Consider the following 17,088-nt stretch of genomic DNA (forward strand, 5'->3'; position numbering starts at 1 on the left):
CTAAAAAACCGACTTCTATAAATTCGACCTAATTTCGTAGTGTAGACATACCCTAAGAAATTACCACATCTTAACAGCAAAATGCTTAAGAACTAGAATGTAATAATGTGAATCACCCAACTACATTACTTTTCAGTTTTTATTTTAAAAAAGCAAAACCAAAGTGAAGTTACATTTACACTTAAGAACAAGAAGGTCTTGTTCAAATATATTCTGGTTAAAGCTTTCGATGTTTAAGAAAAGCATCTTCCATGATTTACGCCTATACTGTATAGAACTTTGCAGACCACAGTAGTCACCAACAGTTTTGTTTGTTTAGCAGCTATATTGCATAATGATCCAAACATACCACACAATTCTTAGCTTTGTCTACATTGTAAAGTGCTATTTTGTAGCAAGAAATTAGTTTCAAAATATTTGGATAGGCAAGTGTCACTGAACTGTGTTTTTAGAAGATGACACTTTTTCAATTATTGTGAAAAATGGAAAACGGTTTGCCTCTGTACAGTCAAGGTAGTATGTTTTCTGTTTAATACATTGAAGGAGCAAGCACCATTTATTACTGTATTAAAGTGTCCAAAGTATTCAAGTAATTCCCAGTGCAAAACAATTTTTAATTCAAATAATGAGGAGATGCATATAATAGCAATGTCAGAAGCTGGATCATAGTTCAGTTGACAGGCATATTGGTCTTTTATAGTAGTCTATTTATTAGTCACTATCTAATAAGTAAGTTCTGGCATATGTGGCAAATCTCAAATAAAACTAACATTACCTTGCATTCATTTAGGTTTATGATCCAGAATGATTAATACCCTCAATCTTGGATAAAAATAAAAACACTGATTTTCAGGTTCCATTTAAGTATTTACTTAAATACTATATACTTAATAAATGTACTTCACATATTTACTCTTTACATCCATCAAGACAGACAATCACAACCAAACAAGAACAGTGAGTTATTAAATATCTTATATTTCAGGAATATTTTCAATTTTAGAGATGCATGTTTCTTATGAGCTATGGTAACAGTGCAGATATTTACACCATTTTTGCACAAACTGCTTTCAAACATACAAACACTGCAACGTTAAAAAATTTTAATACAACAACAAGCAAATGTTTGAGCTAAACAGACACATTAAGGCAAAGAAAGAATGTCTCAAATGTGATCAGTGCATTTTTCTAACACATTCTTACCAAAAACAATCCTTTATTGAAGACAACATTAACTTACAAAACATGTATTAACAGAAAGACCTGATTTTTTAATTAAAAAGTTGTTTATGTATTTTATCATTTGTGCCAGTTCGTTTTTTTCCCAGCAAAAGACCAGGAGCCATTATTTTACATGCAGATAACTGAGCTTCATAGACATTGAAGACCAATGTTTCAAGACAAATTGCACTTTTAAAAACATACTTTATACAGTCCATACTAAAAACCTGGGATAGTAAGGGATATTTAAGAACCTCATTATTTACCACTTGTACAGTTATCCACCAGTTTCTGGAAGTCATAATTTTAGCTTATAGTCAATCTAAATGTATATCAGATACAATAATTACCCCCACACACACCCCCACACCAAATATAACCTATTTAGTGCAGTTTTGATTTCCTACTGCTTTGCATTTTCTATTGGTGCTAACATTATTTAGCACAGAAAAATCCACCGCACTGGTGCTCATGAGTCAGTTACAAAAATGCTTGACCACTCAAATTCATTCAGACAAGCTTCTTTTAAAATAAAAGGACGCATAAAAGATAATCACAATAAATGCACTATTATGTGGGCCCTGACTCCATTAAAAAAAACAAAAGTGAAACCAGCAGAGCCAGCTAAGTAAGGATATAAATTATATAACCAACAGGTTTCCAGCTCGTGAAAGACAATTAGGTTGCTAATCAAACTCTGAGGAGCAAGTTTCACCACACAATCAAAGAAAGGCAGGAGGGCGACTGGAAGAATGTCCTTATGGCCAATATAAGTTGGTAAAAAGGCGGAAGAGGTTGGCCAACAATTTTTGTTTCTATGATTAAAAAATGACCCAAAAGCATGAGTGCAGCAAAAGCACTTAGGAGATATGATGTAATTAATCAAGACTTAATGCTAAGGCAGATCCTTCTGCTCACATTTTTCATCTCAAAAACAGTACCAGTAGATATTTGCACTATATATCATCTTGGTATTCCAAATACTTTGCTGTGATGGCTTCCTCAAGATGAATTCCTGCACTCCCCATTAATGCAAAGGCTGGATACATTGTACTAGAGCAGTCTACCTGGCGCTCATAGAGGCATTTCATGTGGTCTGCATCATAGAATCCAACTTTGCCTCTGTCACAGTCAAGGCAGATTCCTATACAAGATGGCATTGGAAGAATTCTATTTGCAGAATCTTTGGGAGCAGTAGGTGCCTTGGGAATAAAGAATTTATTCATGCCTAAAGTAATCAATGTGAAAGGCTGTGATGAGTCAAAGCAGGTATCTTCACTCCCACTGTCATGACCGCTGTCTTGTTCATATCTAGAATCAAAGAGCACAATTTTCTCAATGAACAAATCAAAGTCAGAATGCTTTCAGTTATTTTAAACTGAAGTATTTTATAAGCAGATAATGCTGTATTTAACTTCTGGCTCTGCAACAGAGGCTCATAAAATGGATGTCCAATCTCAAACTGTTTTATGAGCATTGGGAGGAAAACTTTTGAATTTGAACTTCCTCACATGGTGCACACTGCTCAGCATTCATACCAAACAATTCTGCTAGTCCTTCACTGACTCAGAGATTGGTTAGGGGTTTTCTGATTTTTGGCTTTTATAGAAGATTGATGGAGCAAGTCTCATCGGGCTGAAGGGGTCTTGCCAGAGTTGACAACTCAGAACTGGTGCATCTTATCGAAATTAGGCATTCTATTTTAAAGAGTTCCACATAGAGCTCATCAGTATATAGTCTCTGACCTCACCTGAATGTTAGTGAATTTAGTTTCACAAGAACTTTGTGAGGTAAAGTAGTACTATCCTTTTGGCGCAGCAAAAGAAACTGGTACCAGTGTCATGAATTGATCAAGGTTGCAGACAATCTGTTGCAGAGCCAGAAGTTAGATCCAGAGCTCCTGATTCCCAATCCTTTCCTTGTCCACAAGACCATTTGGAAATCTGTCCAGGTAGCATGGTTGCAAGATATATTGCACAAACCTCCTGCAGTGCTCTGGTTCGTACAGCATTATCTGTGAAGTTTTGATTCCTGGAGGGACCAGAGTGCCCTGAATGTATAACACTTCTTCACATGGATTCTCCATCTCACGGTAGATGCATCCATGATTATTACAGTTGTGACTGAATATATTTGGAAGTCCTTCATTTGTACTTTGCCCCTTGACTGCTACCAAGCCAGAAAATCTTACTCCAGTGCAGTGCTATGCCTGCAATCAGTGGGATGGTGAGGTCCACTAAAGTAGACTATTAAAAAAAAAAAAAGTCACGGGCATTATTACAGTGTCTATTCCACGACCTAACAGGCCCACTGAACTCTGGGGAAGCCTTCTTACCACAGCCTATGATATCCTGGACACTTGCAATATCTGAAAAGTCATGGAAAGCTATGTAAGGTGAGACACCTATATACTTCAATTGTCTCCAGGGGACAAACTAGGGTTTTGGATAATTTAGACACCAATATTAATTGCTAGCTTCTCAGGAAGTCAAGTAATTTTTTTTTTTTTAAATCAGAGGTTCCCTAGATTGTTTCCCCATCTCTTCTTTCACCCCTCCACCCCCACACACAATTGCTGAAGCTAACCTAATTGGAACCAATTAGAGGTAAGGTCAACTCTTAATTCTACCAAATGGAAAGATGTCCCTTTAATTTATTTAAAAAGATTCACTCATTTTAAAAAAATGTTATACAAAGATCTACCACATTTACCTTGGGCTGGTTACATCACGGGGATTATGGAGCCATTCTTGTAGTTTAGTGTTAGATGCAACTCCCACTTTCACCAAGTATGAATAAGATTCCACATGAAAAGCCCAAAAGTGCTTCCCTTTTGTGATTCCAGTGTCTCCAATGACGTAGTCCAGAGTTGTGTAACACCCCACTTGGATACGTTCAGCCCCTAGCAGCAAAGGAAATCCAGCCCTACTTTCCACAGAGGTTCTCCTTGGATTCAGCATGAGACGTTCACTGTTGTAGCCACATTTATCATCAAAAAGAAAGCTAAAGACTAAAAAAAACAAAACACAAAAAATTCACACTAGGTCAATATTTTACCATGAGTTTTTTTTGTACTTATCTTACAATTTTTCTAAGATGCGCTAACATAAGAGATAAACTACTGGTAGTGCAATACAAGACAGAGTAAAACTCTTATAGCTGACTGCCAACTAGTCTCAACCTTAATTCATGAATAAATGCAATACTTATTTATTCATTCACATGCACCACAAGGATGACAGCAGGTTGTAAATTTAAAATTTACTTGAAAATGGGCATAGGTTAAAGAGAAACTGGAGGCATTGTATATTGATTCAGTTGTCTATGGATTAACTGAAACTTGGTATACCTGGAGCTGGAGGTGTGTGTAAAATAACTTCCCTGCTCCAGGGGCTACAGATAGATCCTTTATATCCTCTGACTCTAAAGGCATAGCTGCTGTTATTTTCAAGGTCAGAGATGACTTTACTCTTGCTGCAGGCTTCAATCTCTTGCCATGTTGCATTCTCCTCTTCTCTATTAAGTTTACGGTATTCAAGGATATAGGTATCAGCTGAATCTTCCTTCACTAGATGTTCCCAACAGATCAAAGCTTTATTATACATTCTGCTCCTCTCCTCATTGATCTCTGGTACATCTAGACCTGAAATAGCCATAAGATACAAGAAAAAAAAAATTCTGTACGTAAACAGCAATTAGTATTAGTTTTACATATCACTGGTGTACAAATGGCTTATGAAGTAATGGAAAGTTCTTCCTCCCATGGTGAAAGACATGTTCTCTGTACTCATTTTGAAAGTTTCCAGTATTCCTTTTCCATATATTTAAAATGTCAAGAAACTACAGAAAGTTTAAAAAAAAAAATCTATGTATGTTGTGCAAGGCACAAAAACTTCTAGTTAGACCAAGTATTATTGCCAGTCTAAAAGATATTTCTAACCATCAAAGAACAATCCTGGTATAAGTGCATTAGCAAACAGCTACTGAAATAGTTTTTGGTATCAATACCTCTAAACACAAATGTCAATTATTGTGGTTACTTGTAAAGTAGTTCTATGTGCCAGGTTACATTACGTTTCTATGTATCTCATTTTTACCCAAAACTGAAGTTTGCTATGCACACTCTCTAATAATACTTTTCCATTTTCTGTGTTATGACGATTCTAAGTCTTAACATGCAGTGAGTTCCACTCATGCTCTCAGGCCTAGTCTATGCTTAAAAATTAGACCCAAGCTATGTCAGTCAGGACTGTGAAAAATTTTGCACCCAGGGCATCATAGTTAAGGCTAAGATTTTGTTATGGTTATTTTTAGTAAAAGTCACGGACAAGTCACGGGCAATAAACAAAAATTCATGGAGCCCGTGACCCTGTCCCTGACCTTACTAAAAAATAACTGGAGCAGGGCTAAAGGGGGGAGGAATGGAATCAGGGAGGTGAGGGTGGTGGGGAGAACCAACAGGGGGCACAGCCCCGGCTCCAGTGGCTGCAGCAGGTGACGCACAGCCCCTGCCCCAAATCTGGCCGCAGCTGCAGGACAGGAGTGCATAGCCCTGGCTGCAGCCCCCGCCAAGCTCTGGAGGCAGCCATGGGAAGGATACATAGCCCCTGCGGCAGCTGCAGGGCTGACACGCAGCAGAGGTTGCACAGTCCCCGCTCCAGAGTTGGCCACAGCTGTGGAACAGGGGTGCACGGCCACACCTGCAGCCCCTACCAAGCCCCGGGTGGGGTGGAGGGGAGGAGAAGAGGAGAGACACTATGTGAGACAGCCCTGGAACATGTGAGGGGGGGTGCATGGTCCCCGCTGCAGCCCCTGACAGAAGCCACGGGACTAGGATGCAGCCGGGGGACTGGGGTGGAGCGCAGCCATGGGGACCACACAGCTCCTGCTATGGAGCTGGCTGCATCTCCTAAACAGGGCTCACAGCCTGCCTGCAGCTCCCCCCAAAGCCACGGGGCAGGGGCTACAGGGTACTGGTTCCAGCCATCCAGCCCCAGTTGCAGGGTGGGGCCACACAGTCCTGCCGCCAGCTCTGACTTCAGCTGCTGATAGCTGAAGTGGAAGAAGTCACAGAGTCCATGACCTCCTTGACTAAATCACAGCCTTAATCAGCGTTAGGAGGGCCTAAATTCCTGGTGTAGACGCAGCTAGGTCAATAGGAGGATTCTTCCGTGACATAGGAACTGCTTCGCAAAGGAGGTAGCTTAACTACATTGATGCAAAAACCCCTTCCATTGGTCTAGGAAGCATCTACACTATGGTGGCACAGCTGCAGCACCACAGGCGTGCTGCTATGGCAGTCACACCCTTCGTAAACATGGAGCTACGAGACTGAGAAGCTTGACGTTTCAGAACATATTGTTGGGAGTGCAGAAATCTGTCTTCGTAAAAAGCTTTTTTCTGCTGGAAAACAGCTTTTGGGAGGCGCCTCAAGGAACTCTGCAGCCATGGTCTGAAGAGCTTGGGAATCCTACCTAAGCCTAGCCTCCCGTCAGAGCTAGCCCACCACCAGGGTCACAACTCAGGAGAGAGGTAATAAAAACAACCCCCTTTATTGAACTTACCACTGGAGTAAAAGGACAAATCTCCAAGAACCTCTTCTTGCTTTGTTATATCCACCACATAGTCTTCAAAAGAAGTTTGAGCTGCTGGCCTGAAACTCTTCAGAGATTCAGTAGCTTTTTGAATTCTGAAATGGCAGGGAGGGAGAAGGGAGAGAAAAGATACATAGATATATAATTTAGCAAAGTAGGGCTACATTTACAAGGGGCGGGGGCAGAAAATGAGACTTTGGGTATGTCTACACAGCCAAAAAGGTCCTGTGGCAAAGAGTCTGAGAACTTGGGTCAACAGGTTCATGCTATGGGGCAAAAAAATAGCAGCACAGACTTTCCTGCTTAGGCTGGAGGTGGGCTTGGAGACCCTTCCCTCTCACTGGGTTTCAGAGCCTGGATCCCAGCCCGAGTAGGAATGCCCACACTGCTATTTTTAGCCCTATGGGCAGGAGTCCAAGTCTGTAGACCCATACTCTGGGACTCACTGTTACAGGTCTTCTTTGGTTTTGCAGTGTAGACATACTCTTAGGCTCCGAGCACAGCATAACCTAACTTTTAGGCTTCCTAATAGGCACCTAGAGGAATTCACTAACCCAGACTCCCTATACAATATATGGGGACAGTTAGGTGCCTAAGAAGGGATTCAGAGAAGCCAGCATGCTAAGCAGGCAGCCACCTAAGCTAGCTGACAGCAAATGCTAAGGAGAAAGGTCTAAGCCCTGCCCCACAAAAGGGAGTTAGATGCCTAACTCCAGGCCAGATGCAGCATGTTTACCAGACTGGGCCTTTCAAGAAGGGATAGGCAGAGGAACACCGGGACTTAAGTGTGAGCTAGGTACCGAATTTTTCGGTACTGTCAAGATTTAGGTGGCTTTGCATTATACCCACCAGCAGAAACTTAGACACAATGGGAACTTAGGCACCTACAGAAGAGGGGTTTTGTGAATGCTAGTGGTGTCAAAATGTTGGTCTTAGGCACCTAACTTTTCTTTAAAGCACCTTCATCTCTCTCGTGAATCTGACCCGGAGTGTATCAAAAATAGTATTAAAATACAAAGCGTGAAGTCCTGCTGTCCTAGTCAAAACTCCCATTGACTTCAGTGGAGCCAGGATTTCACCCAAAAACTTCAAACACTGTACACCGTGACAGAGAAATCTAAAAAGGTAACAGATTAAAACTGATATTTCTGTTTACACATTTCAGTTTGTGTAAATATGCCTCCACAAAAGCAGCTTAAAGAACAAGATGAATATTCATTACCACTAATGGAGATCAGCTTTTAGGATCAAAGAGGTTAGAGGCAGAAGATACTTATTAGATCATCAAGTCTATCCCTTTGCAAATTCATGATATAGTCTCCCCGCCAACAGCGGGATATACATTCATCCAACAGTGTTCCTCTTTGTCGCTTTGCAAGGGATGAATTTCTGACTTTTCATCTCCATAAATTGTTTCCTATATTACGATGCAACTTAAGAATTGCCACCTCAGTAAGACTGAGCTCATTAAATTAACCTCTATACAATGAGCATCAGCTACATCCAAAATTTTATTTAACAAACAGCACTATCTTAATACACGTGAAAAATATGATAGAAATAAGACAAAACTTTTAAAACACTCTTTATAACGTAAGATAATTAAATACCTAACATGGAGCTGTTTTGCTGTTTGAACAAAGCAAGATTGGTCTGTTTCTTTAAGTACTTCTTGAGCATATCCCACAAGACCATTGTTTTCCAGAAGTCCTTGATATTCTTCCATTTGGGTTTGGAGTTTCTCTAGTCTTAAATTCTTGGACGTCTCAATTGCCCTCAGAGCAGCTGATCTCCTCTCTTCCAAAACATCAAACAGCGTGTCAAAGTTATTAGATGCTTCTTCTTTAGCTCTTTCACCATTGCACTATTACAAAATACAAAGTGCATTTAAAAAACAAAAGAACTCATTCTGTAGTACTGTGAAATCTTATGGGAAGCAATAGGATGTTTTATGAAAAATTTTCAGAACAGCATTGCAAAGTTCTACTCATTCACGGCAAATAATTTTTGATAGGCAAAACAGACGTCAGTATTTTCATCAAAAAGAAAAGGAGTACTTGTGGCACCTTAGAGACTAACCAATTTATTTGCGCATAAGCTTTCGTGAGCTACGGCTTACTTCATTGGATGGATAAATTGGTTAGTCTCTAAGGTGCCACAAGTACTCCTTTTCTTTTTGCGAATACAGACTAACACGGCTGTTACTCTGAAACCAGTACTTTCATCATCAACATAAAGAGCAACAGAGTAGATTTTGTGCCTGAGTTGGGAAATTGTCATGGCAATTTCACAACTCTAATGTAGTTCGATGAGTAGACAGGAAAATGCTTCTCTGCTCATCCATTGCAAACCCTTGAACCAATGCAAGGCATTTCTCCACCTACATCATCCCACAACGATTTAAACTGATTTGTGAACAACTTTTGTGATGGCAGCTCAACAAATGCACTTGAGAATGGAATAATTTAAGCCCTGGAGAACACTAAGAAGTTTCCTTAGAGCTAATATTCACATATATTCCCCATGTGAATGGAGAGTTATTTCTATTATATGAGAGTAGAAACATGATTTTTTAAAAATTTCCTGGTGTCAGCGGCTCTTTAAGCTTATATATTTCCCCAAGACAGACACTAAAGCTGGATTTCCTAAAATATGGTAAGTGAAAACTCCTGGACCTATTATATTTTCCATTCTCTCTGAAAACTCTCTCTGCTTATGTAATACCAGCTTCTTCTCAGCCCCTTATGTCTCATGTGTAAGCTTTGTTCCCAGCCTGAACTTCCTACTTTCTCATTCTGTTACTTCCTTAAATTCGATTTTGACTGTATTATAGTCTAACTAAAATTTAAGATGGAAGAGACCTATTAGATCAAGTTCCTTCTCTGCAGGACAGTCACTGAATATTATTTCTATTTAGCTGTAGAACATAGTACCTATAAATTTCTAGCTCAATGGGGACCCAATGCAGATTGGAACACATTCCCTGTCCTGAAAAATATATAGCATAAGGGGATGTTATCAGTGGTGAGTGGGAGCCAGTTCACACCGGTTTGCTAGAACCGGTTGCTAAATTTAGAAGCCCTTTTAGAACCAGTTGTTCCACGAGGGACAACTGGTTCTAAAAGGGCTTCTAAATTTAACCGGCCAGAAGCGGCGCCTTAGGCGCTGACTCCATGGGTGCTCCAGCCCTGGAGCACCCAAGGGGAAAATTTGGTGGGTGCAGAGCAGCCACTGGCAGCTCCCTGCCCCACCCCTGGCCCCAGCTCACCTCCACTCTGCCTCCTCCCCTGAACGTACCACCCCGCTCTGCTTCTCCGCCCCCCTAGGCTTCCCGCGAATCAGGGTGGGCTGAGAAGCAGGCGGCAGCTTCGCACTCAGGCCCAGGAGGCGGAGGTGAGCTGGGGTGGGGGTGGGGGCACGAGGAGGGCCACCCGCACCACCCGCAGGTAACCCGGAGGGGCGGGGCATGCAGGGGAACCCCTAGCTACGCTCCCCTGCCCCTAGGAGCCAGAGGGACCTGCCGGATGCTTCCTAGGAGCTGCCCCAGGTAAGCACCTCCGGGACTCCCCACCTTGCCCCCTGGCAGGTCCCTCTGGCTCTTAGGGGCGGGATGGGCATCCACTACGGTGGCCCACGAGACACTCCTGCCTGGTTCTGGGGGCAGTCGTCCCGGGGGGGGCAGGGATGGGCAACGACCCCCTCGTTGTTAAGATTTTGGCAACTCATCACTGGATGTGATCAGATATTAATTTAGTACTTTAACTCCAGCCAAGCAACTTTTGATTATTTTGTACAATGTCACTCACACTGTAACGTTCTACTTTGAAGCATCATCCCAATTTGCAGAACATATACAATTTGTATTTACAATGTAGATAGAATGTGACAGTCTAGAGAAAACACATAAGAGCACAACCTTTTTTTTGAGAGAGAGAAAGAGAATGAGAATGAATGTCTAACAACAAAATCTGACCAATAAGTTATTCCTACCTCTGTTTCTTTCATTAGAAGACCCAGTTCAGAAATTTGACCTTTCACCTGGCTCTCCTTACTAATGAGGTATTCTATGTCCTTTGAAAGTTTTTCCTGTAGAAATAGAATAGTAAGTTAGAGAAAACAGGATAATATACCTGTATTGGCAGTTTGTGCACGTAAGTCATCTACAAGACAGACATCCAATACTCAATTTGGGTTGTTCAGTTAAATTTACCTATTTACAGAAACCCAACAGCCAGCCATGGATTATATATAAGCAACAGATTACAGGAACGACAGGTCATTGATCAATTCTACCTGGTGATCTGTAGTCAGTGTCAGATGTTTCCAAAGAAGGTGAAAAATCTCTATAATGCACCTAAGTTCATGCTATACTGTACCATACACCATCGAAGGACATTTCTTCCCAACCTTAGAAATCAATTTTCTCATACCCTGAAGAGTGAGATTTAAGGTCTTGTGATAATTACTAATAAATTTATATTTCATTTATATAAATAAGATCTTAAAAACACTAAAGTAATTATGATTAGGGCTCGAAGAATTTGACTTTTTTATGTTATTTAGTAACTATCAACATTTAGTTTTAAGCATTTCTATTTTTATCTATTTAAATGTTCACAGTTGCAGGATATTCCTGGGGTGGAGGGAGTGTCATATAATAATTTAATTTCAGTAAACACTAAGATTCAAAAAGTTAAATTTTTAACTGTAAAATACAAACTGTCCTTAAATTAAACTCTAGTAAGTTTCCAAGGAGCATTTTTCATTCTTTGCCTACATGTAAATTGTGATCATCATCAATGGAAATTTGTGCATTGATTTGTGTACACGGTGAATTTTACTTTAACCAAAAGTTACCAATAAAAATCTTCCAAGACTAATTAAGATTGAGCTGTTTGGAGTTTCTGAATATTTTGCTTCTGTACCTCATTATTTTTCACCAGAACCAGAAAGTTGGAAATACTGCAAGGATAGTGTGGCATAAATAGCCAGTGCTGGACACTGAATGAAAAAAGAACCCTATCCTAGACCACGTAGCTCAGATAAATAACACTCCCACTTCCCTACCCCACAAAAAAGGAAAAAAAATATTTCAAGTTTGCTCTACAGTTCTACATATATGCAGAGTAGTTCAATTTTGATTTAATTTAACTTGTGGTTCTTTTAGGCTTCTAGAACCTGCTTCAGCTGTCAGACACATTTGCTTTTCACTATTTAAGAAACAATTTCATCATTTGAAATTCCATTTGCACCTTTGTTTTTTTTAGGTCAGTTCCTCCCCAAGTCATAAGACAAGAGACTGTTTTACCGGAATAGCTAGAGTGGGCTGAACTAAACTGGTCAGTAGTGCCATGTTCTTAACTTTTTTGAAGTCTGTACTTTACAGTGAGCTAAAAGAAGCATTAACGGAAACATATTATAATTTTAAATGAGCCAGAGTATGTAGTTTATTGTTTTAGATAGACATTAACACCCACTCATATGATTGAAGAAACTAGTTACATCATCATGTTCTGTTGTGCAACAGCCACATGGTTAAGCCATTAACTACGACATTCTCTAAATGCAGAAGCCTGGGAGTGTTTATAACATGCAATACCTTACACTGCTTTCTTAGGACAAACTGAAATGACATTTAGTCTTACCTTTAGAGTTTTGTAGGCACTGCTCATGGTTGTTACTCTATGATTTGCATGAGACCCACCCAATTTACAAAGATGACACACTGGCCTTCTGCAAATTTCACAGTACATGTTTACCCTCTCCATTTCGTGTTCTGGACACATCAAGATCTGCCAAAAATAATAAGAATGCAACTGTATTTCAGAAAAAAACATTTAACAGCTCATTAAGATACAGTATAACAGTAAACCAATCCCATAGTTCATGGACTTTAGTGCAAACTCAAGTAATTTACATTCATCTTATTTATAATCCATTGCAAGTGATATCAGGAGGGGGAAAAGAAATATTACCCAGTGATCTGTGAATAGAAGAACAGAGGTGAAATGAGCAAGGGGTGCAGTCCTCAAATGAAGCAAACTTTTACTTTTGAATTCCAAGTATCAACTTTGATCTTCTTTAGCCTTTTCACTGAAGAGGGCAACCTGTTTACCAAGGTGCTTCTGAGACAATTTCATTAGGCTAGAAGTATGAATATTCAGGATTCTATGGTTACAGACTATTGGGCTGGCAAAAAGAAGGGAAGCCCTAATAACATTCCTTTAAAGAAACCTCAAAATATGAGGATTGAATTCATAAGGACATTAGCAGCCACTGTTTGGAAGACAAGCCATTTTTCTACAGGAATGCCCAGCCTTCATAACAGACCACATTTCTACTCCTCATCTTGTCTCATACTACAGTCAAATGAAAGTTACAGCCCTCTAACAAGGTGCAGATGGAAAAAACCTAGAAGATTATCTTGTCCTTCTCTCAATTCAGGAACAATCATAGTATATGCTTCTCTCATCCCCACCACACACATCACCAAGTGCTATCAAGTCTGCTTTTAAATTAATCAAATAGATGACTGGGAACGTTGTTTAGAGGACTAATACTTCACACATTAAGTTATGGCCTAACAAAGCATGTGATGCAAGTGCACATTTAATCTTACATAAAAGTGCTGGCATCCCTCAATAAGGCCATCACAAAAGCTTTAATGTAGCTATGTTGGTCTGTTCTGAGAGTGATGCCTGAATAATTTGACGTGTTTAAGCCATAGTCATTAAACTGTATTAAAAAAAAAAAAACAACACATTTCAAGAACGTCTATCTTCATTGTCAAAGCTGCTTCTTCTATGTCACAACCATATGCGCACACAACATACCAAAATCATTCTCTCTTCCCCTTTACTACCTCTGCCTGCAAAAGAGAGATTTGGTTTAAGCTTTAAATCCTTTAAAAAACAAAACTTAATATTTGTAAATCGTTATACTCATCAGAACATATGGAAGAATTCAGAAAGACGTCAGTCACTAGAAGTCTTTTTTTTTTTTTTTTTTTTTTTTTTTAAGAAATTAGAACATCTATTGAACTTAGATAAATGACAAGGATTTGCTGCAATGATATCCTGTATTAGAGGAGAGTTAAATAACATTTGTTGATTATTGATCAGACTACTAAGTCTAGAGAGCCAAAGATTATTTTTTTTTAAAATGGACATCACAAGTAAAAATGTTTTTATCATCAGTAAAATGCCTCTCTCAAAAAAACCCAACACCACAACAAAAAACCACCACTTGGGCTTTAAAGAGAGTGAGATTTTCTTCCCAACATACACAAAGTCTTTACAAGTAAAAAAAAAAAAAAAGGATAGTAAGAAACATGCAAACAAAGTTTTGTTTCATTCAATTACCTATTTTACATTATTATTTGGATTATATAGTTTTGTTCTGTTGGATTTTCTGTCAGATTGCAGGAATACTATTAATTTTTTCATGTAAATTAATCTTGGAGACTATTTTGTTAAAAAAAAATCATATTAAGTTAATTAACTGTACAATACTAAAAACAGAATTTTTAATAATTTCAGGCTTTCCATCTGCACTAAACTTGGATCAGTCTGCTTCTCTAAAGGAGAAAGATTAAATAACTATAACAAAGTAGAAGCAGCTAGAGTAGTCTGGATAGCAAGAGAATGTGAAAGAACATTAATTGGTTTCAAATTACACAAAACTTCTGCAGAACTATAACTCAGCTTCGCTGCTAAGCCTTGACTTTCTAGAACATAGAACCATGACTAGATTTTAACCTTAGAGTCCTGCTTAAGCTTAAACATATATTTTTTAAAAGAGCTGCTAATAGAAAATATGTAGCTGTTAGCATAAAACTTCCAGATGACGCAAATCTTTACATAAAAAGAAAATCCAAACCTGTAAGTCTATTTGCCTCCCTGATTTTATAAGTACTTTACATTTTCTCTAGGTCAGTTACTTAACGCATACATATTTGGACCAAATTAGTCATGCCTTTCAGCCTATAGTGAACCAAATTAAACAAGATTAATATCTGAACTAGAAGATTAATATTTTAAGAAAGCAGTACTACATTATCTTGGGTACACAGACACAAGAACTACACAAATTCAGCAATATTTTTGGTGTTTGTAGGGACCTAATAAGCTACAAAGATGATTGTTACGTGCTCTCCAGCTGTCTTATGTTGGAAGGACGGCAGTTGTGACCAAAGTCATCAAATGGGGACATTTACACAGTTTAGGTTTTAAGTTCAACATGGGAACCACACATTCCACCACACACCTACCACATAATTGTGCCAGGGACTCACTTTTGCTACCACTAAGAGTGCAGGAAGAAAGCAGCAGAGGAGGAGGAGAGAGAAAGAAAGAAAGAACTATTGTTACAAAACTATTATTATTGTGCTACTTTTCTAGAATAGACCCACTGCAATGATTTTTTTTTAAAAAAGAACACATTATTTAAGACCACGAACAGACTAAAATTATTAACACCTTGTTCTTAAAAAGCCCCACACCTTCATCTGATAGACCCACACCCAACACATTTAATTTGATGCAGTCAAAGTCTATGGTCCACTTCCAATATGTTCCCCCTGCATTTGTCAACACCTACCTCTTTGGCACCAGATTAATAACTTTAATGCAAAATCTTACAACTCATTTAATAGATGATTGTGATGGAAATCAAATGTAAGATTATCCAATAGATAATTACTTTTTATGGGCAACATTTGCTCTGCAGCATCAGGTCAGATACAAGAAATGAAAAGATCTGCAAGGTATGCCAGATTAAAAACCACTTACCTTGGGCCTGAAGTTAGTGGTTGGTCCTACATACTCATGCTGGGCTTTTACAGTTCCCCAAGGATGATATATTTTGAAGCATTCATTGCAATAGCTTGCACTGCAGTCCATGCAACTCTTTGTAGATTCTTGAGGTGGAGGTTTGCAGACATCACACATAATAGCAGTGGCTGCCCTGGCTGCCTGCCTGTATCTTTCCACAATAGTTTCCAGGGTGAAATTTCGAAATAAGCCATTGATGCCACGTTCTCCCAGATCCACATCATGCCGGCAGCCAGGACAAGGAAAAATGGTTGTCCTAGGAGTCAGTGAATTGCGTTTCCAGCCTGTATAGATGGCAAGTCCTAGTTTAGTTACAACATAATAGGAAGAACAATTAGGACTGGAAAGGGGGAAAAGACAGCACCTAACACAGAAATCCACGAGCCTAAATTCTGAGGAAATTCTGAGCTACTTTAGCACACGTGTCATTGAGAGTGTCATAATACAAATTCAGGTGAATTCTGCCAAGCCAAAGACAATTTTCTTTTTAAAATTAATATCAAACAAGGCACGGCCCTGGTTGGATTCAGAAGACATAGTAAGTAAAAAATTAATTCCAAATGAAATTGTGGTAAAAATATTTAACAATTCTGACTCCAGAGCTGCAATGTTGCAATTTTGTCTCTTGCTACAGTAAAATATGTCAATAGTGCTATACTCATGCCTTTTTCTTCAAAGTAGGCACTGTATGCTCCAGTCATTTTGAAAGACAATACCAGTTAAATTCAGTGATTAATCTCAGCTATGCACGAGGGGGAAAATGGCCTAATAGGTCTGTATTCATTCCTGGTGGCAAGTCACTCTGACACAAATGCACTCCATCCAGTTACTTAAACTGGTCTGATTTTACATGGGAAGGGCATATCTACCCTATTAAGATTGACAAATTTACATGGTAATTACATGAATGTGACAAGCTGAAACCCAATCACTAACAGACCAAGAGTTACGATAATAAATCTAGTTTTGGATACCACAGGATTAGATTCGCCGACGCTTTCTGGAATCCACATTAGTGTTCAGGTGACTCTGTCCAAATACAGATGTGGGATTTTTTTGTAAAATGTTCGAAGTGGAGATTTTATTCTCACTTTTTGAGATTAAACATAGCATTGTTCCCAGATGTATATAGTTGAATTTGAGCTTTTACAAGTTTTGTTATGGCTGCAACATATCCCAAGTGGAGACAAAAATACAAAACAAGACAAGCTGGGAATTTAGAACACTAGGAAATCCCAGTCAGTCAATCACAACATGCACAGACTGATTTGGCTTTTCCCAGCTGAATCGCTCAGAATATAACACTTTTAAACAAGGGTGTCAGAACCATCTCTGTGAAAGGAAGACTACTTCCAGTAAGGTTAAATGAAACAACAGCTCCAAGTCCTGGGGTGGAAAGAGAGAGCGAGAGAGCTAAAAGGAGTTCTTACTGGCAAGAAGTA

At 39.1% G+C, this 17,088-nt stretch overlaps 1 protein-coding gene across 4 annotated transcripts in view; it reads right to left on the reverse strand.

The window, feature by feature from the left end:
- Positions 1–217: 217 nt before the first annotated feature.
- Positions 218–17,088, reverse strand: part of TRIM36 (tripartite motif containing 36) — a 51,447-nt gene continuing 34,576 nt past the window's right edge. For 3 of the 4 annotated variants that reach the window (XM_073344731.1, XM_073344729.1, XM_073344732.1), the window contains 8 exons: positions 15,605–15,930; positions 12,461–12,607; positions 10,806–10,901; positions 8,426–8,679; positions 6,786–6,910; positions 4,571–4,864; positions 3,934–4,231; positions 218–2,532 (listed from right to left, as the gene is read on the reverse strand). In XM_073344731.1, the coding sequence (XP_073200832.1) occupies positions 2,178–2,532; positions 3,934–4,231; positions 4,571–4,864; positions 6,786–6,910; positions 8,426–8,679; positions 10,806–10,901; positions 12,461–12,607; positions 15,605–15,930 (1,895 nt within the window). In that variant the 3' untranslated portion in view covers positions 218–2,177. Of the gene's footprint in view, positions 2,533–3,933; positions 4,232–4,570; positions 4,865–6,785; positions 6,911–8,425; positions 8,680–10,805; positions 10,902–12,460; positions 12,608–15,604; positions 15,949–17,088 lie in introns of all 4 variants that reach the window. The other variant, XM_073344730.1, reaches the window with a different exon arrangement.

The sequence above is a fragment of the Lepidochelys kempii genome, chromosome 5, assembly GCF_965140265.1.
Source record: "Lepidochelys kempii isolate rLepKem1 chromosome 5, rLepKem1.hap2, whole genome shotgun sequence".
Taxonomy (NCBI): Eukaryota; Metazoa; Chordata; order Testudines; family Cheloniidae; genus Lepidochelys; species Lepidochelys kempii.